The sequence below is a fragment of the Mus musculus genome, chromosome 11 (genome assembly GCF_000001635.26).
Source record: "Mus musculus strain C57BL/6J chromosome 11, GRCm38.p6 C57BL/6J".
Classification (NCBI taxonomy): domain Eukaryota; kingdom Metazoa; phylum Chordata; class Mammalia; order Rodentia; family Muridae; genus Mus; species Mus musculus.
Window position 1 is genome coordinate 72,125,712 of NC_000077.6, and position 22,752 is coordinate 72,148,463.

Below are 22,752 nucleotides of genomic sequence, written 5' to 3' on the forward strand. Positions count from 1 at the left end.
TCTTCTAGAACTTGTGACAGGGTTTCTCTTACGTGAGTGAAGCCAGACACCAGCTCAGATCACTGGCTCCATCTCAGGCTCCACATCTATAATAGACAGGCAGACACACAGCCAGACAGGAGCCTTCTGGTCTGTCCTAAGGACCTCAGGTCAGCCCTGCCTAAGCCCCTCTTTCAGGATACACTGCCTCGTACTTAGGAGCCCTGTCCAGGGGGCAGCCACCTCACAGGAAGGAGGCAGAAGCATAGGCCAATGCTTCCTGGGACAGACCTTAGGCCAGATGGTGCTTGGGGGGAGGGAGGGAGAGAAGAGAGGAACTGGAACCATCCTGGCCCTTGGGAGTTCTGGCTCAGGGCTCAACCCTGCTCTGCCCTGCACATAGCACAGGGCAAGGTGCTTGGTCCTTGGGCCAGATTCCATATAAGTAGTCTCTGGGCAGGCAGGGTCACACGGGGGGCGGGGGTGGACCACACCCTAAGAAGAGACATAGTGCTCTTTCTTGGAGAGGAATCCCAAACTGAACCTCTAAGGAAGAAGTGAGTTGAGGCAGAGTGGGGCCAGGGAAAGGCATGGCCACAGTGACAGCCATCTCCAGGCAAAGAGGACACAGAACTCCCCAGTAACTCAGTATGTCAGAATAAGGGAAGGACTGTGGGCATTTGCGAGGCTATCAGAGTAACATGCATGATTCCAAGATCCCAGGGTGAAGTAAGTGCCTTTGAGCATGGCCTGGGTTACAGCCCTGGGCCTGTCTATACCCACACCTGCCTGCCTGCCTGCCTGCCTATGACTAGTGCCCCACTGCAACTGAAACTGTCCTGGTGGCACTGATAACTGGACACCAGTGAATGAGCAGAGAAGGTGGCAGGGAGGTGACGTTACAGGGTTTAGACACCCACCCATCCCCACCACCATACACACAGAGATGGGTGGGCTCTATAAGCCAGTGCTATGGTCACACACACACACACACACACACACACACACATGTACACACACACACACACACACTTAGAAACACATCACTGATCTTCACGACAGCCCTGGGGCCTCAAAGTCAAGAGGCAGCATGTGGAGTATGGCCTGGGGAGGCTTCACAGACTGGCAGGTGACTAACTCCAAGGAAGCTGCCTCCTTACCACTGGTTCTGCTGCCATTTCCTCCTACTCTTCTTCCTCTTCCTCCTCCTCCTCCTCTTCCTCTTCCTTCTCCTCTTCCTCCTCCTCTTCCTCCCACCTCTTCTTTCTCTGCTATTTTCCTCTCCCTCCAGGGAACCTGCCCACTTCCATTGGCCTGGTTCCCAGGTTAGATATTTACCAATTACTCTGTGCCTCAGTTTTGCCTCTGTAAAACAGAGATAATGGCCATACCTACATCACAAGTAATAAAGGCAATAAATGAATATTCACCGACTTGAGAAAGGTACAGCACAGTACCCAGTCTCCATTGCTGCCATAACAGGGCTTGTTAAGGGGCTGTCAAGATGGCTTGGTTTACTGTGTACATCTGATGACTCTTGTTTGAGCTCCAGGACCTACATAGTGGAATGAGAGAACCGTATCCTGCAAATCATCCTTTGATCTCTATACACATCAAACACACACACATTCACACACACACATGCACACACATGCATGCACATAGACACACACATACATGAACAGACACACAGATACACACATACATGCACACGCACACACACAGACAGAGATACACACACACATACACATGCAGACACACAGACATACACACACAGGCACACACACTATAAATAAGATGAAAATGAATAAGTAAAGGAGTGTGTTAAGTGGAATAAGAAACCGTGATTATCCAAAGGGCCTTTCTTTGCTTATTTCTTAAGTGGAAACTTTTAAGTGCAGGCCACTCTCCTGGGGCCCCTGGAATGGGAGCTGCTCCTCTCTCTTCCTCCCCTCATTCCATTTGCTCCCAGCCCATCCTCCCACCATCTGGCCCCAGCCAGAACCTTCCATGTGTCTCCCTCTTCCTCCAGGCCTTTTCTGGAGCCTCCATTCTCCACCTCATTCTTGCTAGATGGGGGGGAGGGGGGGGGTCCCTGTTCCCAGGCCAGACTGGTGCCTGATTTCTCACCAGCATCCCATGGCAGCTAATGTCTGCACCTCTGTCATCCTGCCCTCTGGACTACGGGTTCCCCCAAAGCAGCCGCCTAGCAGGAACCCTCTCCAGGCCCATTGCCTCTTGCTGCATGGCAAGCACCCTGGGGCTCCACATGGAACAGCACAGGAAGGGCCTGAGGAAGGTTGCTCTCTGGAGAGCACAAACCAAGGTGTGGCCTCAGGTGCCCTTTGTGGGTCGGGGCAAGAATGGGGACCATGCAACCCAGAGCCAACCAACTCATGCATGGCCTTGAAGGGGCTGTGCGGCCACCCAGGGAGGGATGAGAGGCCAGGAGAAGCTGCTTCCAGAAAAAGGCATTATTGAAGGAAGCCAGTGCTGGTCGGGGGTTGGTTGCTATAGAAACAGTCCTAACTATCTCCTAAAATGCTAGATGTGCCACTGATGAGCTATGTGCTGATCTCTTTCAGGGGACTGCCAGGAACCCCAAAGGGACTGTCAGCTATGGTACCCAGGCACAGGAGCCAGCATCCTGAAGAACCCAAGGAGGGGACGGCTTTCAGGGCAACCAACTAGACCCAGTCCATGGGGATCATGCTCAAGAATGGAGCTGAACCCTCAGGATACAGAATCATCCTGACAGCAACCGAGGTCCTTAAACCAACCATGGTCTAAAACCTTGACCTCAGTCATTAACACAGACCAGCCTCAAACTAGACCATGACTGCATCCCCAGTCTGAATCCAATCACATGACAAGTGACAATCGCAGACACAGGAGAAACTCAGCCCAGGCCATGGCACCCAGTCTAGACCCAGGGCCATATCAAATAATTTGTAGGCATATCCAACCTGTGGCCTACAGACCACAAGAGGCCAATTGAGAGCAATGATTACGCTCTAACACTACATTGTAAGTGTGTTAGGAGATTTTTATTTTGTAACTCCACTGCATAGATCACAAGCACAGATCTCTAACTTTGTAAGTGACAATACCATGCCACCATGTTAGGGTTGGACATGCCTAGAGAATATTTTTGCAGCACACTCTGGATGCTGTACTGCATTTCATAACTGCAGGGGTTTCTGTGACCTATCACCTTCCCCCTGCAGAGGGACTTGGGAACCCTAAAGTTCAGGAGGAAGGGGGAGGGTGGGAGGAATGAGAGGACCAGAACTTTGGTCTCTGTGCCTGGCCTAGTTGGCCAAACCAATTGCTTTGGGACCGATGTGCTTTTGAAGACCTGCTGGTATCTTATAAATATGCCATTTAAATACCCCTTAATTACCTTATTTAGGAGATAATGAGTGATTAATAGCTTTGGCTATCTATTGTACTTTCATTTGCTCTGCCAATTAGGCTCCCAACAGTTCTGAATTCTTTGGAACAGTTTCCCCAAGGCCCAGATGTCCCCCCTATGTCCCGCCAGATTCTTGCTCCAGAAGGCAGAAGCTGTCTCCTCTAAGCCACGGGAAACCCTCCATAGCACTTGCCACTGTCCCACAGGTGGGAGGACATGGGACATCCCAGAGTGTTGAGACAGAAGATGGCATCCTCCCTAATCATCCCAGGACCCCTTTGTGTGGACTAGAGAGGAAGAATTTGACATCTATGCACCAAGCCAGCGGATAAGGAGGCTGGGGCAGAGCCAGAGACTCTGATGCTGCACATCCTCAGAGACCACCACCTCAGTGAGCTTTTGGTAAGGGCATCCATCAAAGGCTGCCCTCAGCATCAAGCAAATGGCAGGAGAGACCAGTTCTCTGCCACACCCCAGTAACGACCAATGTGACCTCACATGGGCACCCCATTCCACCTGCAACTCCCAGATTGTCAAAAATGAACCTCAAGGTGATCTCTGCCCTCAGGCCCCTCGATCTGGTGCCAAATCACGGTGCCAGGAACTGCCAGTGAGACAGGGAAGCCCTGACAGCAGGCTGGATAATGCTGCCATCCCTGTCCCAGATTATAATACACAAGAAAGAAACAAAACACCGCAAAGATAAACACATTCCCTACACCAGGCACTAACGGGAGGCTCAAAAATAGCTCTCTATGCTACCAGGAGTGACTCCAGAATTGTTTAGCTCGGACCAGGCTCATGAGGGAAAGCCACAGCAGAGACAAGGGGAGTTCTGATCCAGGAGGATGGCACTGGGGACCAATCTAAAAACAGTCCAGGAAAGGTCAAACGTGTAACCAACACAGGCATGAAGACAGATCCTAGAGCATGCTCAGAGCCTTCCAGCTGCCAGCCCACCTTAAGCTCCCGGTCACAAAGTCTGCAGACCTAAGTCTATCCCTGAGGAGGGCAGGAGGCCAGTGACGTACTCTGTAAATACCCAGAGCTGAACAAACACAGCGTCAGCAACAGCCGGCTCAGAGGAGGACTCTCGAGCCACCAGAACTCAGCGCCCCTCCCAGATGGGCCCAGTGAGTTTCTATTTTTGCTTTCAACCCTTGTTTGGCATCCCCAGCCAACAGACGGACTACTTCTCCTCCCTCCAGAATAATGGGTCACAGGGAGGTGGCACACCTCCTCACTGGCCCCGCCCACCCTGACACGCGACCTCGCTGAGGCCAGCTTGATACCAGGAGAGCCCCCTCAGCAGCCTCCCACAGCCAGCTACATGGGCTGATCTCTCATCCCCTGGAGCCTCGAATGCACCCATACTGCAACCCACTCCAGCCCCACCATGCCACCAAACACACCTCACCAGCCTCAAACTGAATCCTGATTGCCACACTGGCTCAAAGCCTGGTCCCATCTGGGTTATACTGCAGGAAGCAGGCCAACTGACTAGGTTCCCCTGCAGGGACCCAGCTCCCTTCCCCCCACCCCACCCCAGAGCCAAGACAAGCAGAAAGTCCCTGTCACCCTACCCACATGTGTACCCTAGTTGGGGGCTGTGACCACACAGCTGTGCAGGCCTCCACAGGCACACGTGGGACCTTGGAGGTGGCATTTACCTCCGGAGTGACTCACTAAGGCTCCCATTCCTTGGGAAAGGGGGTGCAATTTAGCATTTCTTTCTCTTTAGAAAACAAGAATTTTAAAAGAGAGCGAGTAGAGAGATTTGAGGGAGTGGGTGGGGAGCTCAGATCTCATTTGATTTCCAAACTTATTTGCTATGCATTCTCTCCTACCAGCCCCCACCCCACCCCTAATCTCTCCCTAGGGGCACAGGGCAGCTGGCCACACCCTTCCATGAGGCCCTAGTGACAAGCTAGTCTGAGACCCCCCCTAGAAGACTTAGGCTGTGAAAGTCCTTGATTCCCCCAGGGTTCCTTATTCCTCAACTCTCCCAAACCCCATCCACGTGAGGTGAGAGGCGAGGCCCTTTTCCAGAGCAGCAAAGATAGACAGACCCCAGGGAAAGGGTGGGTAGAGGAAAAAAAAAGCTCAGCTAGAGCTGCGTAGAACTTCCAGTCCCTCCTGAACCCACACTTTCCTTCCCCATTCCTTCTTACAGAAGCAAAAGCTAAGTCTCAGAGGGGGCAGTTCAAGGTCAACCTAGGCCAAGTTAGCCACAAATGGAGGAGTCCTACTTGCTAGTTCCAGTCTGCCTCCAACCACCAGTGAATCTAGAACCAGACACTCAACCTTTCTGGAGTTGAGTGTTCCCATCTATGAAATAGGAACAACACTGTGGTTGTATGTGTATCCATCCATCCCTCCATCCGTACCCCTCCTAACCCCACCCCCACCCCTGCAAAGAGGTGCTGTCAGGGAAATAATCCTGAGGGCTTCCATAAAGCAATGCCAGTTGCAAACTCCTAGTCCTGGCCTCCTTTCTGCAGACCAAGGCTCCAATGAGAGTGAGGCGCTCCAGGCCCATGGTCATATGCGAAAAGCAGGGCCACGACCAAGAGGTTGGGAAGGGTCTTGAACTGCAGCCTGTGTGTCAGCCGCTGTGTTGCCTGACCTCAGCAAGTCCTGGAGGGCTTCCTGGAGGCAGAGTTTGAGGAAGTCCTGGAGTCTGACATTGCAAAGGGGGACTGCTGTCCCCTTGCAGAGGTGATGGCCTTCCCAAGATATTCAGGGTCAGGTACCCTAGGCCTGGGAGTTTCTCCATGTGCCTCAATTCTTCTGGCATCTTTCCAAAGTGCAGAGAATCCCAGCCCTGGTCCCTTCCCCTAACTTCTGGTTGTTTTCTTTCCTGGGTCACAGATCCCTGGTCCCTGCCAGAGGAAGCAGGGCTGTCTCCTAGAGCACTCATGCCTGCTGTTACCATTTCCTGTGACCTTGAGCACACACCTAGGCCCCCTTGGTAATCAAGGCTTTAAACCTGAGGATCTGCAAATGAGTCCCCTGCCCAGCCCCCACACATCAGATCGTTTGTTTTTTGTTTTGGGGGGGTTTTTGTTGCTGTTGTTGTTGTTTTTAACTGTTGTTGGTGACTAGGCTTTCTGTCCCCCTCAGCCAGTTCCTCCTCTGGAGAGCAGAGGCCAACACCTGGAAATGGCATAAACTGGTTCCTCCAGCCTGGAATTCCTGCCCAGCCCTGTGGCATGATTTCTGGGCTCTCCAAACATTCCTGCCCTTCTCCTAGAGCTCTACAAACTCTATTGGTTGTCTGCTGCGTTTCTGCCTGGCCCAACTAAGGATCCAGGTCTCCCACTTACACTTGGCTGGGGACAAACCCACCCTGCTGTCCCGCTGGGGGACAGAGAGAAGGGCCATTGCAAGGTTCACAGGAAGGGAGGGGCAGGGCTGCTGGCAGAGGCAGAGCAAGCCCTTCCCAACAGAGGCAGTTCCCATGCTGGCAGCCCTCCAGCCTCCAGAGCCCTCACATTGTGCCAGAGGGATTTATCCAAACACACAAACCTTACCACCTCTCCTCTGGCCCCGGTGCTCTCTCTGGAGTTCCTTCTGACCTCTGCACCAAGCCTCTAGGAACCTGGCACCCCAGCCCAGCTGGATTTTTCTGTCACAGCCCCTTGTCTCCCCTTTATCCATATCCCCAGCCTTTGCTTAAGCTTCTGCAGAACCAGGCAGCCTGGCTCTTGCCACCATTCTGTCTAAACTCTGCTAGCCTTGAAGATCCAGCTAGAGAACCCAGCCTTCGCTGCTCCAACCTGCTGCTTCCTCTGGCCATGGGTGGCTCTATGCAGAGAATTATCATTTCCTTTATAGAGTTCCAGTTCTGTTCTCCTTCCTCCCTCCTCTGGTTTTCATCCTGTCTTCTCTTGTCCACAGAACAAGACCAAGGAGCGTTCTTCCTTTCCAAGTATTGGGACAGTCAACTCTTTTGATTTCTGTGTGGCTGAGATTGCCCCAAAGCTTGAAGGCTGGTAATAATCAAGTTGGATCCACTCTCTGCAAATGAATCTCATCCTGTCTGGGATCTGATTACATTTTCTCTTGTGCCTGGATTCTCCGAGCTACATGAAAGTCCTTGAACTGCCTTCCTGGCACAGCTGCTGTAGCCTTGGCTGGCTGCTCAGGATGTTCATCGTGCCGCTCCAGCACCACCATTCACCACCACGACGTGATGGTGGAACTGTAGAGTATACAGCCTGGCATCGGTTACAACAGCGCCAGGACCCAAAGCCCATCTCCTCCTTAAGTAGCCGGACCACTGGCCGGTTTTCAGAGGAAATCCCACACAAATCAGGAAGCAGACCCCCTCACTCGCAGGCAAGATTTCCTACAACCTCCCTTTAGTCTCCTCTCACCTCTCAGGGTGGAGGGCTGATCCTTCTGCCTTTTAGTCTGTGTATGGTACTGAATTGCCATCTTTCTCTCTTGGGCCTCAGTTTCCTCAGCTATGAATAGAAGAACTTGGCCTTGAATTATATATAAGCTATATAATTCAAGGTAAATGTGCTTGATGAGAGAGGCCAGGCATTCCTCCATACTCTGCATCCTTAAGTCACTGGGTTTAAGGTAGCTAAAGAAAAGAAGGGATATTTGCAGGCTGCCACGTTGCCCAGGAGAGTTGAGAAGCGTGGTCAGATCTTGCCAGAGGTCATCTGCAGAGCTCCTTGGGGTGGCAGCTGAGTAAGAGACAGAGAGGCACCAGGCAGGTGGTCACAGAGGAGGGAAGTCTGGCTTGCTCTGAGGGAAAGGACTGAGACTGTGAAATGGAAAAGTTGTAGAGCAGCCCCAGGCAGCAGTCTTGGGAGGCCTGGCCATTTCTTCACCTTCTGCAGGGCACTCTCCCCATGGATCTCAGCTAGGGACCAAAAGACCCACAATCCAATTCATAGGACCTGGGGCTGCCCTTCTCCCAGAATGAGGAGGGGAGTAGAAAGATTCCTTAGCATCCAAAAAAACAAAAGCAAAACAAAACAAAACCAAAAAAAACCTTGGTCTTGCATCCAGGCTCACCTAGACCCTCCCAGCCATCTTCAGGGAGCTATTTGCTTCCAAGGGCTTTAAAAGGGGAGTACCTTCCTACTTCTCAGAATCATGGGGCAGTAAAGGGCTTAAGTATGTTACCTGGTACACAGGTCAAGAAGAGATTTCTCTAACTACTCTTGCTACTGTGGTGCCCTGGCAAGAGACCTGGATCCGGACGTCCAGACCTGTGCTCACACATGAGCACATGTAGAATGGGTAGCAGAGACGCATGCTCTTCCTTTATGAAGAGCAGGGGTGGGGAGGGACCAAGGCAGGAGAAAGAAGGGAGCAGAGAGCCTTTTCCAGCCTCCTGGTGTCATCTCACTGTGCCTCCCTCGGGAGGGGAGGGGAGGGAAGTGGGAAAGGGGGTGTTTAGATGCATTTGCTTATGCTGTCTCACACAAACAGCCTCTCCCTCACAGGATTCCTCTGCCACACCTGAGTCACAAGGCCAGTCCATGCCAAGGATTGGGACCTGTCCCAGGGTCGCAGGCAGTTCAATGGCACTCACATCTAGAGTGCGGGCAGGTGGTCATGTTCATTCCATCTTTGCCATGCCTATGGGTGGAGAAGTGGGGTTCACACCAGGCCCCACGGGGATGGCATGGCACCTGCCAACGTCACAGGCTGGGAGTGAGTTCATGGCAGATTCTCACACGCCAGAGCTCCCAAGCTCAGGACTGTTGAGACCAGCCTCATCCATTTGTGGCCAGCCCTATGAACACTGGCTTTCCTCAACTTGGCCTTTTAGGGCACTGTAGGGGTCCAGGGCACAGAGTGGGGAGTCCGGGGCTAAACCTGGTCCCCTCCAGGTCCTAACCAACTCACAGGGCCTGACATCAGAGCAGATGCTGGTGAATGAACGCCTGACTGGATGAATGAAGGGACGACTAACACCTACTCCCTGGGATCCTTGGGCTACAGCTCTGAGCTTGCAGGAGAGCCGAGCCCATGGGACCCCAACAGAGGCCCCGCCTGCCTAGCCCGGCACCTGAGGCTCTGCCTCTGGGTCAGGTGGGAGGCGGGGAGGCTCCCCAGCCATAGTGTACCCCTCCAGCGACGGGACCAGTAATCTGGGTCTCTTAACCCAGCTGGTGGCAGGGGCGGGGGACTGTCGCATCCAAGATAGAGAGTGACAGGACAAGGGGGCGCGTCCTGGTTTGTTGGGGCGTGGGATGGATCAGCGACCGCGGGACATCCCCTTTGGGTTCCGGTGCCGGGGTCTACTCCCCCGGTCTCCCGGAGGGCAGCGACAGCTCCGAACTGCCGACTGGACTGAGGAGCCGTGGACCTGACCCAGTGCAGCGGGGCAAGCGGGATGCGGTGTCCCACGAGGTGACTGGGGGCGCGGGAAGGACGCAGGGCGCGCGGAGCCCCTTATGCACGCCCCGGGGTCCGGGCGGGTCGCCGCGGTCACTGTGCCTCCGCCCACCTGGTTGGGGGGCTCACCTGGGCCGAGCGATCCCTCCCGCCACCCGCCGAGCGCCCCGCGCCGCGCTCACCTGCGCTGCCCGCCTTGGCCATGTCCCGGGCGGCGGGCTCCGCTGTGCTGCCGGCGCTGCTCGCTCCCGGCCGGGCCCCGGCGCCTTCGGCCGGAGCGGACTCTCCGGGCGCCGCGCCCCGCGCCCCCGCCCCGCTCGCTCGGCCGCCTCCACCGCAACCGCCGCCGCCTCGCCGCTCCCTCCCGCTCCCTTAAAGGAGCCGAGCGGCGACCGCGCCGCCCCCCCTCCGCGCCGCCGGGGAGGGACTGACGACGGAAGGCGCCCGACACCGCCCCCGCGGGCCCGCACCCCCGCCCGGAGCCGCGCGGCCACCGCAGCGCGCGGGAGGCGCAGCCCACTGATTGCGGCCACTGAGACCCCGACCCTCGCTGAAAGACAGACGTAGACAGACTCCGGATTACAGCTCGGAGACGCTGCGGGCCAGGCAGGGATGAAGACATGGACTGCGAGCCTGGGGCGCAGTGACCCTGAGACAAGGCACCAGAAAGAGGCGCTCCTAGGGCAGAAACACCCTTGGGAGAGAGAGAAATTCAAGGAAATCGGAGCTGGCTAGAGTCTGTGAGGACAGGGAGAGCAAGGAAGACCAGGACCCAGGAGACTGAGAAACCTAGAACGAAGTCTCGCAGAGATGAGAGGGGACTTCTCCATCAGCTCCCAACTCCAGGGATGCTGGATGCCTGCATCTGCTCTAGTCTCAAGAGAGGAAAGCTTTTGTCCTTTAGCACTAAAGGATCCGTTAAACCTGCAAACCCCACCTGCCAGTAAACGCTAAGCAGAGTTTGTGGGGAGCCTGGCAGAAAGCAGTGTGTCCCCCTAACACTTTCTCACAGAAGTGCTGACATTCTAATTAGCGGGCCTCCTGAGACATTTAAATTGTGGTTTCTGCCCACTGCAGTCAGGGGATCCACAGGAGATGGTCAGTCGTTTTAGATGGGGCCTAGAAGGTAGGGTCCTGGAGAGAGCAGTCGGCTCCCTAGCTCAGTTCCAGGCGAGGCCACTTCCTCCCTGCTGACGGTTAGGGTGAGGGCTAGGCTCCTTAGAGGACTGTTGGGCCTTCCCTGAAGCCTGTTTTTCTCCCACAGTCTGCAGCCAAGCACCCACACTGGGCACTAGACAGTTCCACCCCTAGGCCAGCCAGGACTTAAGTGCCCCATCCACTGCCCCATAGAAACAAAGCACACAAGGGGCCTCTACGGGACACACCCATTTCTGGGCTTTGACTCCTTCAGCCTATCCAGGTTAATCAGCCTTACACTCCCTCTTTAGTCTATCAAAGGCTCAGCCTCAGGCAAGAGTCTTCCCGAAACTTTTGCACAGAGCTAGCAGCAACAAAGTTCTTCACCTCAGCGAAAGGAAGTCTGTATCGCCTACTCATGGACCTCTCCCTGCTTTCTGATGCCTCATCTACCAAACCAGGCTTTCCTAGGGTCCTCTGTGCAGACCGAACAACGTGCCTTCACTCACGACAGCTAGCTAGCATGCTTTGACAAAGATTCTCCATCTTAGTTTTAGCTATGACTGTCTCACCTCTCAAAAAACCCTTTAGTCCCAAGGACTCCAGAGTGGGACAGCAACACATCTTGTAGACATGGAAGTTCAGAAGCCCCAAAGTCCTGGATCCAAAGCTGTTCACCATCTCAGGCCACTGGCTACTAGCAGGGAGGGCACGGATACCACCTTTCTACCTCTAACTCTGGAGTGCTCCCCCATATTGGAACTGCAGTCTGTGTGGCTTTCTGTGTGAACTTTTGTTAAGTCTGGATGTACCCTCTGGGGTGTACTGTGTCACCCCACTTTATGCAGAGGAAACAGGCTAAGACAATTCACTGTCCTACAGAATTCCATTTCAGGCCTGAGCTCTGTCCCTCTGGGTCTCCTCCTTCTTACACTTCCCTGAGGCTCTGGGAATTTCAGAAGCTTAGCAGTTTGTATAATGTCTCCATTTGGCCACCTGGTCTGTGGGTCCATAAGTAGTGACAGTGGACACCACTGACTACAGAAGACATAATGAACCTGTCACAGAAGGGACACAGTTAGGCCTAAGTACCTCCCCAGGTTGTGGCTCTCAGCAGGAACAGTGACCACAGGTTGACAGCAGTCCTGTTTCCTGGCATAGCTGTGTGTGTGTGTATGTGTGTGTGTATATATGTGTGTGTATGTGTGTGTGTGTGTGTGTGTGTATGTGTGTGTGCATGTATGTACATGAGTAGATGTGTATATGAATATCTGTGTGCATATTCACATGGACACAGACCCAGGAAAACATATCTGCTTACTAGTGATAGGAGCCCCTAAGACTTTCCTCTCTGAGTTTGTCCATCCCAAATCCTAGACTACTGGCCTTGGGAAGGGGTGGGTGGACCATACAGGTGAGGTGCCAAGCAGATAGGTACTTGCAAAGCATCTCACATTCTATAAGCAAGCTACCTGGCTCCCCCTCTATGCCTTCCCTGCAACCCCTCCCAGTGTGAGGCTCCCCTGAGAGGTGGGCATGGAGCCCAGTAGGGCTTGCACAGCCTGGCCTCTCAGGCAGCTTCTTTGCACAGACCTGGAGTGACTGTCAAGGCAGCTCTGGCCTGCCTTCAGACAGAGCAGACACATCGGGACTCAAGGCTGTTAGATTAGCTGGTGGGAGTTAACTTCCTGTATCAGAAGAATTGTCCTTAATTGAAGAAAAGAATAACTAGCAATTTGCAGCAGCTGACCTCACTGCCTGGTGGAGGGAGGAGTTGGAGCCTGTGGTGTCTCCTAGGCCTCCAGCTCCTAATGAGACTGTGACTGTCTCTGGGCTTCCTTCTCTGGGTTCACAGTGCTTCTGCCATGATAGTGGCCAACCACTTTGCAGCCAGCCCAGGCAAATATTAAAACCTGGATAACTGGAGAGAAGGAACAGGGGCCAGACTAGGCTTAGGCGCAGATGTGGTCCAGGTAGGTAGGCAGAGGGGGTCTGGTGTCGGGATGATCCCTTCACTAGCCAGACCCTAGGCTTGACTACCAGTCCCGGAGAAATGGTATTCAAGTCTTTGGAATAATAAGCAAGAGCTGGGAGCCAGCGTGACCACAAGGAAAGCCAGGCAGGCAGGGCCCAGCTCATTTTCTTTCTGGACTTGGTTGTAAAGACTGATAGAGTTGGGCCTTACCACACCATCTGGGCTTGGCTACGGCGTCTGCTCAACTCTCCAATGGCAACTCTCAAGAACAACACAGTCACTCAATAGAGCCACTGTGTCTCTGCCACCCTGGAACGGACTCTACTGGGTGGTGGCCTTGGGGCCCCATCATGCCTGTTAGCAAAAGTATACCTGACCAGCAAGCAGGGGGCCATGTGGCAGGTTCATGGCAACTCACAATGGCCTTTGCAGCTGGGACTCTGAGCCACAGCCAAGATGAGATGAGCAAAGTTGGGCAAGCACATCTGAGGCCTGGTACCCTTTCTCCATGTCTCTCCCAAGCTCCCAGCTTGTGTTGCCACTTGGAAGTTTCCACAGCCCCATTTCTCATTTCCCCCAGTGCCCTTCCTTGCCACTAATGCATCATTACCCTTGGCAGATCCCTTCTTCAGGGGCCTTCTGGCTGGCTTTAGCCCTTGTCGGCTTCTCTTTACTAGTTAACTCCCCAGACTTTCAGATCCCTCAACCGCCATTCATGCCTACAGGAACTGCCTCAGTCACAGAACAGTGCCACACCAAGTTGCTCTTAGGGATTCCTGGGACATCTCTGGGAGTAGCCAGTCTGTTCTTGTCCTCATCTCTCACTCTAGGCTGCCCTAGTTCTGCCTGGAGTCCGGGACAAAGTGTAGTGCATCCTATCCTTGTGCCCTTCCTTCCTCTCCTTCCTGACAGCTAGGACTTATTGACTGTGTGCGTCCACCTTCATCCCAAGAAGGATAGAACCATGCCTGTCCTAATTTCCATGGTGAGAGCCATCTCCCTAGTTATGTGGGTGTCCATGGCCTTACCCTCAAGGCAGATACCATAAGGAAGGCCTGTGGCACGCAGAGGCTCTTGAAGAAGTAGAAAGATTCTTTTAACATCAATGCCGAGATCCCGGTGTGTGAAGATTGCAGGCAAGACAGACCCCTACCTCATAGAGAAGCCAAATGTATTTTCTGATTAGTGACTTCCTTCACACTGTTCCCACCAGAGAGGGCTGCAGACACTAGAAGCGACATGCACACCTTGTGTATTCAAAGGATGCTGGGAACAACCTGCTGAGTCTGTTGAACTGGCCAAATGTGGCTACCATCCTAAGAATTTAAAGAAAGCTGGAAAGAAGGGAGGAGGAAGGAAGGAAGGAAGGAAGGAAGGAAGGAAGGAAGGAAGGAAGGAAGGAAGGAAGGAAGGAAGGAAAAGGAAGAAAGAGAAAGGGGAGGAAGACAGACCTGTTGAGCTGAATCTTGTCAGATTTTAAAAATATATATATAAATATAATAAACATATATAATATATAATAAACATATACAATATAAGAAACATATTATATGCTATATAATATATAGTTATATGCTATATAACTATATAACTAACCAGAGACCCAGGTTAGGAGGCCCCCAGCACTCATATAATGGCTCACAACTAAAACTCCAGTTCCAGTGAATCTGATGCCCGCGTCTGACCATGAAATAAAGTAAGTAAGTGTAAAACACTTCACATAAATATTCTTTATTGTCATGGCCTATGCCACACCCCCCACGGCGAGCATACAGAGGCAGTTCTCTCCTCCCACCACTCTGCCGGGTCCAAGGATCACACTGAGGTCACCCAGCTTCCCTGGCAAGCATCCAGTAATGGATGACCCGTCTCACCTGTGCTCTGTCAGGATTTGACTTCAGGAACTGAGATTTTTTTCCCCCCACATCAGTGGTCTTCCATCTGACTGAGTGGGTGGTGCTGGTAGATAAGATTTTGGAGAGGAGGTCTCAAGAGGTGATGGGTGAGTTTTTCAAAACAAGAGGGTATCCGGGGAGACAGGTGGAGTGGATGCAGCAGACATAATCGGAAGGATGGTAGAGAGAGTTTAGTTCATACAGCTGTCCAGTTGGCTGTGCCAGGACCCCCTCTTCCTGCCCATGGAATGACGCCCACAGTTTTTCTGTAGGTGGGCCTGTGCTTTGCATTTGTTTAAGGTCCAGACTGTTAACACTGGCCCCAGGCAAGTCCTGCTGTTTTCCAATTATGTCTGGTGCTGGGAAAAAAAAAAAAAATCTCAAAGTCCCAGCAGCATTGGCTTTCTGCTGGGCACTCTTGGAAGTGCCCAGCAGCACAGTGCTGGGACCAGCACATCTAGGTGTTCTGATATCTGACATCACTTCCCCCAGGCCTGCCTCATCTCACACACACACACACCCTGCTTATTTATTATGGATTCCAGAATGCAGAAAATCAAACGTAGTTGTAGATGATAAGGTACTGAAGAGGCAGTACATAAGTGGTAGAGGGTGCTTACTAACACAGCACTATCAGCCAGGGCAGAACTATCAGATTATGTAAATAGACTGTGTAACAGATGGGGCTTTATCAGCGTGTATTGTGCTATCTACACACATGGTGGCTCTGGTCCTCCTGCCTCGGGTAAGGCTTGCCACTCTGGCCCTTCTGTTCTGGGTTCCTCCATGGTTTCAAGCTCCTACTGTTCTTGTCAAGGGCAGGGGCATAAAGGATGGAGAAACCCGGGGAACTGTGGAGACCCAACAAACTGTTAGTCATTTCGCTTTTGCCCAAGATGAGCATGGTTGGGTAGCATAGGGTCTACTGTGCTTTCTGGCAGCCTGGCATCTCCCACCAGTCTGGGCACCCTCTTTTCCTTACCTCTGAATCCACTCCCACATTCTCAGCATCCTCTCTGAAGTGTGCATGTTTTCTAGGATGACTTCGAAAGCTTTCCCCATGTATATGTAGAGACACTATACAATCAAGAGTTAAGACAGACAGTGCATAGACAGTGGGGCATGGTGGCACATGCCTTTAATCCCAGCTCTGCAGAGGCAGAGGCAGACAGATCTCCGTGAGTTCCAGGCCAACTATCGTTATATAGTGAGACCCTGTCTCAACAAACAAACAAACAAATGGAGGAAAGAAAGGAAGAAAGAAAGAAAGGGAGGGAGGGAGGGAAGGAGGGAGGAAGAGAGAGAAAGAGAGAGAAAGGAAGGAAGGAGACAGTTTATTAGGGATACCTCTTACTGTCTACCTCGTACTTATACTTTTGGCACAGTTTTAGTCTGTGTATGTGAATATGTACATGCTTGTATGCTGCAATCAAAGTGCAGAGGTCAGAAGACCAGTTTCCAGAGTTTTCGCAAATGAAAGCAGCTGGCAGGCCCGGGGTGCGATCCCATCAGGTAGAGGCAGGAGGATCGGAAGTTCCAGGTCATCCTCCACTACCTGTTAAGTTCAAGGCCAACTTGAGATACATTTGATTCTGACTCGGAATAAAAAAATAAAGCAAGACCAAACCTGAATCTCGGGGCTGGGTGTGGGTGTGTGGCAGAGCCCTGGCCTGGTGTGCTTGAGAAGAGAGAGCACACACCTTGAAGCTTGTTGGGGAAGAATTCCCTTCACCTGTAGGGAGACTGTCCTGGTTCGTTGACTCTGTCAGCCGGGATGCTCTTGGCTGCCTTTGAGCTACAGTCTCTACTGTAACAACACATTTTTATGTAACAAAAACAGTAACAGGTGTCTGTGGGTAAAGAGATCATGTTTCAAGAGTTTTGCTACCTCTTTTAATTTTGATAGCAAGAAATGAGATAGGCGTTCTGACCATGCTCATTTTAGAGATAAGAAAATCAACACTCAGAGAGGTTCGACATCTTTCTTTCTTTTTTTAAAGATTGGTTTATTTATTTATTATATGTAAGTACACTGTAGCTGTCCTCGGATACTCCAGAAGAGGGCATCAGATTTCATTACGGATGGTTGTGAGCCACCATGTGCTTGCTGGGATTTGAACTCGGGACCTTCGGAAGAGCAGTTGGCGCTCCTAACCACTGAGCCATCTCACCAGCCCTCGACATCTTTCTTGACATCCCAGAGCCTGGGACAAGTGTCAAAGCAGGAAAACAAACCTGAAGCTCCCAATGCTCAGAAGGGAAGAAGAGAACCAGGGAGATGGTTCCACACAAACACCTTTGCAGCATACATACTTCCGAGGAGTTCAGCCCTCAGAATCTGAGATGGAAAGTTGCCCTCTGATTTCCACATTTGTGCCATACCTACAGGCAAGCAGGCAGGCAGGCAGACGCGCGCGCGCGCGCACACACACACACACACACACACACACACACACACACACACATAATCACATCACAGGAAACCAAGAAGCTAGGGCTCTGTCACCAACTCCAGGGCAGCCTCAGCTGCTCAGCAGCCCGCTGCATCTGTGTGCTTCCCTGTCTGTGCTTGCTGCAAGCCCACAGGTCCCACAGGGTTCTCAGAACCTTGGCAGCTAGGATACAATCCTGCGGTTTTCTGAGTCCCCAGGGGAGGTGCCCTGGCAGGTAGAGGCTCTGAGTCAGCAGGATTCTCTGGAGTACAGAGGTGAGTGCCTTTGTCTGGGCAGAGGCCTCCCAGGGCTATCAATGCAACTGCCAAGTCGGTCTCCCAGGCACATCTCCCGGGCTGCAGGACCATCTATTCATATTGCAATTTGAATGCTTCTGGTCAGAATGACTAAAAGGCTGAATTTTACAAGGGTTTTGAAAGTGAATTGACTCCACTTATTAAAGATATACTAGATTACATGCCGAGGCAAAGGACACCCTAGGGATGATTCTGGTATCATGGAGATGGAAACACCCCTTTCCCAGCCGCTCTGTAAGCGGTGGGAGACATTTCACCAAGCAGGTGCCAATTAAATTGCAAGTTGAAGGATCATAGTCCATCACGGAAACATCCTGGCCCAGGAAGGCTGCTGGGGAATAGAGATGTGGTTCTAGAAATCCCTCCAGGTTATTTTATATAAATCTGTCTCTAAGGGCAGGAAGCAAGGCTAAAAAGAAAGTGCTCTTGGGCACTTCAGATCTCAGTCACAGAATTTACAAGGGACACAGAGTGGGGAGGGGCCGTGTGTTCTGACTGGCTCAGAGCACCTGGTGATTGAATACCACTAGGCAGGGGAGGCCTCCTTCACTCTAATTAGGGAGCCGACTAGACCGGATAGAGATCCTGACTCTGCCCAGTGTGCCCAGCATCTTGCTGAACGGTAGAGCACGCTGAGTATTAAGTGACTGTAAACCAAATCAAACCTGAGGCTGGCAAGGCAGCTCTGCCAGTAAAATGCATGGGGACCCGAGTTCCAGTCCTCAGCATCAACTAAGGGGCAGCAGCACTGAGCAGGAAGAGAGGGGAAGTTCTAAGCAGCTGGCAGGCTGGCATAGCTGAATTGGTCCAGGCTCAAACGGGTCGGGGTTGGGGGAGCTGAGAAGATTGCTTAGCAGGGAAAGTTCTTGCCATGAGAACGTGAGGGCTAGACTTCAGATTCCCAGCACCCATGTTGGGCATTATAGAACTGTCTGTCATTCCAGCATGTAAGAGGCAGAAGCTGGCCAGCTAAACTAGCTGAACCGGAGAGCTCTACGGTCAATAAAGAGACTTGATATATAAGGGGAGAGTGGTTGGGGGAGATTTCAAAAGGTTGCCTCAGTTCTCCCCATGCACAAGCATGTGCTCCCCACACATGTAAATATACATGTATACAACACACATACAGCAGAGAAGCAATTGAGGAAACCTCAATTGAGGTTAACCTGACATTAATCTGACCTCTGTGCATACACACATACACACCTGTATGCATACAGGTACACACATGTGCACACACGTGAACATACATGCACAATTTGGGCAGTAATGATACCATAGTAACTGAGAGAAGAGGCTCCTAGCTCATACCTTCCCATGAATCTGTAGCAGCCTGCCCTGGCTGATGATGATATTTTTGTCTCTGTCTCTGTCTCTGTCTCTGTCTCTGTCTCTGTCTCTGTCTGTCTGTCTGTCTGTCTGTCTGTCTGTCTGTCTCATCCCTCCCTCCTTTCTTCCTTCTCTATCCCCAAGAAGTTTATTTTCCAGCCCCTGCTGCCAGGAGAAGCCTCATGTGTACTGGTGATCAGGCTGCCTGGCTTTCAGCAGTCATAGGTGGTCCAGATGACATGTGTGCCCCCTATTGTAAGGAACCCTCTCAGGCCCCCAGGAATCCACAGGAGCTGTCAGGGTCTCACAGAGAGTAAAAGGAAGCCCCCAAAACTGGCTTAACTGAGGCAGCTTGAGAGGGCCAGGAGCTATGAACATTGCAGCCATCTTTTCTTTGACTGAAGATGTTGGCCAGATAGTAGCTCTCCTCACCACACCAGGCCAGTGAAAGGATCTGAAAGCCAGTGGCTCAGAAAGGAACGCCATTTTTGTATTGCTCATTCAGGTCAGGCCTGGTTGCTCAGTGCTAGACTGGATGAATACATTCCAGGATGGGGACCTGGAAATTTGGGGGCTATAAAGAGGGAAGAGTACAGCCATGACCATTTAAACTGTGATGGGAGCTAGCACCATGAATTCCAAACAAAAGACACTGTGGGTAGGTTCATTATGTAGACCCAACAATTTCCCAAAGCCCTGCCAAGATTCCAAGATTAAAGGTCACAGAAAGCTTCAGGAAACACTGCAGCCCCTGCCTTGTAGCTGGGCATGTGAGTTGAGCCAGGTACTCTGAGCCTGCAGTGGGCACTCAGCAGCGCCCTCTGCAGGAAGGAGTCTAGTACAGGAAACTGCTGCCAAGTGCTCTAGTTTCTCCAAAGTCTAGCTAGCACCTGTCACCCTAGCCTGTCCAGCAAAGAGGCCATGGATGTCATGTTGAAGTTCTCCAAGCTGTGACGTTTTTAATATCAGGGCATTATAATAGTTCCTCTTTGTGAAATAAAAGCAACTAGGATTTTTCAGAGTCAATCTGTCTGAAGTAGAACTTAACCATAAGCCCTCAGTCAAGGTCCTGTGGACTTCAACTGGGAAGTAGATTTCTCCCTTCCCTCTCCACCCCCCCCTTCCCCTGTTAGAGAAAGCATTATAAATTCCTGGGGTGGGGGTATGAAGTGGTTTTGGTTTTGTGCATGGAGAGTACACAATAACTAACCAGTCAGAGGAAATGCTTGTGAGGTGGAGAAACCAGCCACAAGCTGGGAAGAAGGCTGGAGGTCTCTCTCTCTCTCTCTCTCTCTCTCTCTCTCTCTCTCTCACACACACACACACACACACACACACACACACACACACCACTTTCTGTGATTTCCTGGGAATCCCACCCCACTCTGGGCTTTTTGTTCTCATCTGCAGAGAAGAGGCTAATACTCTGCCTCTGGGTAGGATAAGGTGCAGAGGACATGCATAAATAACCACAGACTGTTGAAGGGGTGGGGCCAGGACTTGGAATCATTGCTTCTGGGTGCAGAACCTGGGCTTGGCATACCTGGACTTGTGTGTGTGTGTGTGTGTGTGTGTGTGTGTGTGTGTGTGTGTGTTTCCTAACAATCTAGGGCTTTGGCCAGATTTTTGTCTGGTTTTCAGCATTGCCACCCAACCCGGGGCTTTGCATGTTGGTGTGTTGTGATGACTATTCCTGCCTGTCAACTCAACTACATCTGGAATGAACTACAATCCAGAAATGGAGGGCACACCTGTGATCTAGATCTTGAGTCTGGAAGACAGGCTTCTTCTGTACTGGCTAGGTTTGTGTCAACTTGACACAGGCTGGAGTTATGACAGAGAAAGGAGCTTCAGTTAGGGAAATGCCTCCACGAGATCCAGCTGTAAGGCATTTTCTCAATTAGTGATCAAGGGGGGAGGTCCCCTTGTGGTTGGGGCCATCTCTGGGCTGGTAGTCTTGGTTCTATAAGAGAGCAGACTGAGCAAGCCAGGGAAAGCAAGCCAGTAAAGAACATTCCTCCATGGCCTCTGCATCAGCTCCTGTTTCCTGGCCTGCTTGAGTTCCAGTCCTGACTTCTTGGTGATGAACAGCAATATGGAAGTCCTCTCCTCCCCAAATTGCTTCTTGGTCATGATGTTTTGTCCAGGAATAGAAACCCTGACTAAGACAGCTTCTGACCCGGATCATGACACAGGATGACATATGCTTTTGATCCAGATCTTGAGGCATAGTGGCCATGAAAAGCCTAGGCCCAGGCAAGGTTGTACACACCTTTAATCCCAGGAGACTGAGTTCAAGACCAGCCTGGGACAGAGCAAGTTCCAAATCCAGGTGTGGTGGTGCACACCGTTAATCTGGGCTGCACCTTCTACAGGAGGCTTACACACAAGGACATTGGGAGAAGGAAGGCTCCCTCTTCTTCACCTGCTTGCACCTACTTGCCAGCACATCTGCTGGAGCCTATTTCTTCAGGATTCCAAGTTAGTCAGAAGGCCAGCTGAAACAACCAGCTTCGTGGAACTGAGCAACTACTAGAGTCTTGGACTTCCCATTCACAGCTGACATTGTTGAGTTAGTTGGACCGCAGCCTGTAAGTCAATTCAATAAATTCCCTTAATACATAGAGACATTCCGTAAGTTCTGGGCCTCTGGAGAACCCTGCTACACATGCGATAGCTAACGGCTCTGGTTACCACTGAGGTCAACCTCAGCACTTTCACCTTACCTCAGCCCTCACCTCGTTCACTTCTGAGACACAGTCTCCCTGAGTTGTCCAGCCTGGCTATGAACTCAGTGCTGCCCGAGCCTCCTCGAACTGTGCCCCTCCCGTCTTAGCCACCCACATCGCTGGGATTACAGGTGTACCCCGGCACATCAAGCTTGGTCGGGCTTTAAGGAATCTTGACATTTCAGATTAGTAGTAACCCCTGCTTCAATCCCCTTGTTCAGATGGAAATAGTCCCTTTAGTCTGCACGGGGAATCTGAGGGCTTGCTCCTGACTAATGCTATGAACATGTACAAGTTAATTAAAGGCTTTCAAGGGGAGCGCTCTAGCCAGTACCCTATCTCCCAGCCTCAGGTGGCTTGTGACCCACACAGGTCATAAGACAATACAGCGGCACTCCCTTGTTGGTATGGGGCCCCAGCTCAGAACAGAAGGAGGACCAGACACATTGACAGAGAAAGCTCAGGTCTTGAAGCCCTGAACCATTCACACAAAAACCTGAGCATTCAGGTAACCCCACTTTTTTTTTTTTTTTTTTTTTTTGGTAATACACATGCCTGGAATTTCTGAAAGCAAATGCTAGCCAGAGAGCCTTCTAACTGGTTGACAGAGGCTGGAGGGCTGGGAGGAGACTGGGTAGGCCATAGACCTGCCAAGACTCCTCCATCATACAGAGCAGATGCACAAGCCAAAGAACTAACAGGATACGCCTGCAGGAGCGGGTGGGGAGGCTCCTGTCAAGCCTGACCTGCTCCTGACATGGCCATTCAGCCTTCAGTATCTGCTCCTCTACAGGGACCCTCCACAGTTCCCATTGTTCTCAATCCATTTTCTCATTCACTCTAAAAGCCTGCAGACTCTCTTTGAGTTTATTGTGAAGCTGGAGTGTATGCCGGGTTTGGTTTCACAGGGATTGATTAACACAGATGGAGCACTTGGCAAGGGCCTGGGGCTCCCAGTAGACTCCCCCATTTAGACATGGAATAAAGATTAGAGAGCTGGAGGGCAATCTAGGGCAAACCATGCTTTCAAGGGAAGGGAGGGACCAGGGGTGGAGGAAGCTGCCTATTCCGGCTCAAGGGCATCTTCTGGAAGTTGGATGAAATTCCTTGCCAGAAGAGAAAAAATGAATAGGGCTGAAACCACTGCTGCCACCTAACACCCAGTCAGCCTCCTCGGT

General features: G+C 51.8%; 1 protein-coding gene across 9 annotated transcripts in view; it reads right to left on the bottom strand.

Moving 5' to 3' along the window:
- Positions 1–10,178, bottom strand: part of Pitpnm3 (PITPNM family member 3) — an 88,362-nt gene extending 78,184 nt beyond the window's left edge. For 4 of the 9 annotated variants that reach the window (XM_006533566.1, XM_017314612.1, XM_006533565.2 and 1 more), the window contains exon 1: positions 9,943–10,173. In XM_006533566.1, coding sequence (XP_006533629.1) covers positions 9,943–9,964 — 22 coding nt within the window. In that variant the 5' untranslated portion in view covers positions 9,965–10,173. Of the gene's footprint in view, positions 1–9,942 lie in introns of all 9 variants that reach the window. The other 5 variants (NM_001081641.1, NM_001024927.2, XM_006533564.1 and 2 more) reach the window with 4 other exon arrangements.
- Positions 10,179–22,752: the final 12,574 nt, after the last annotated feature.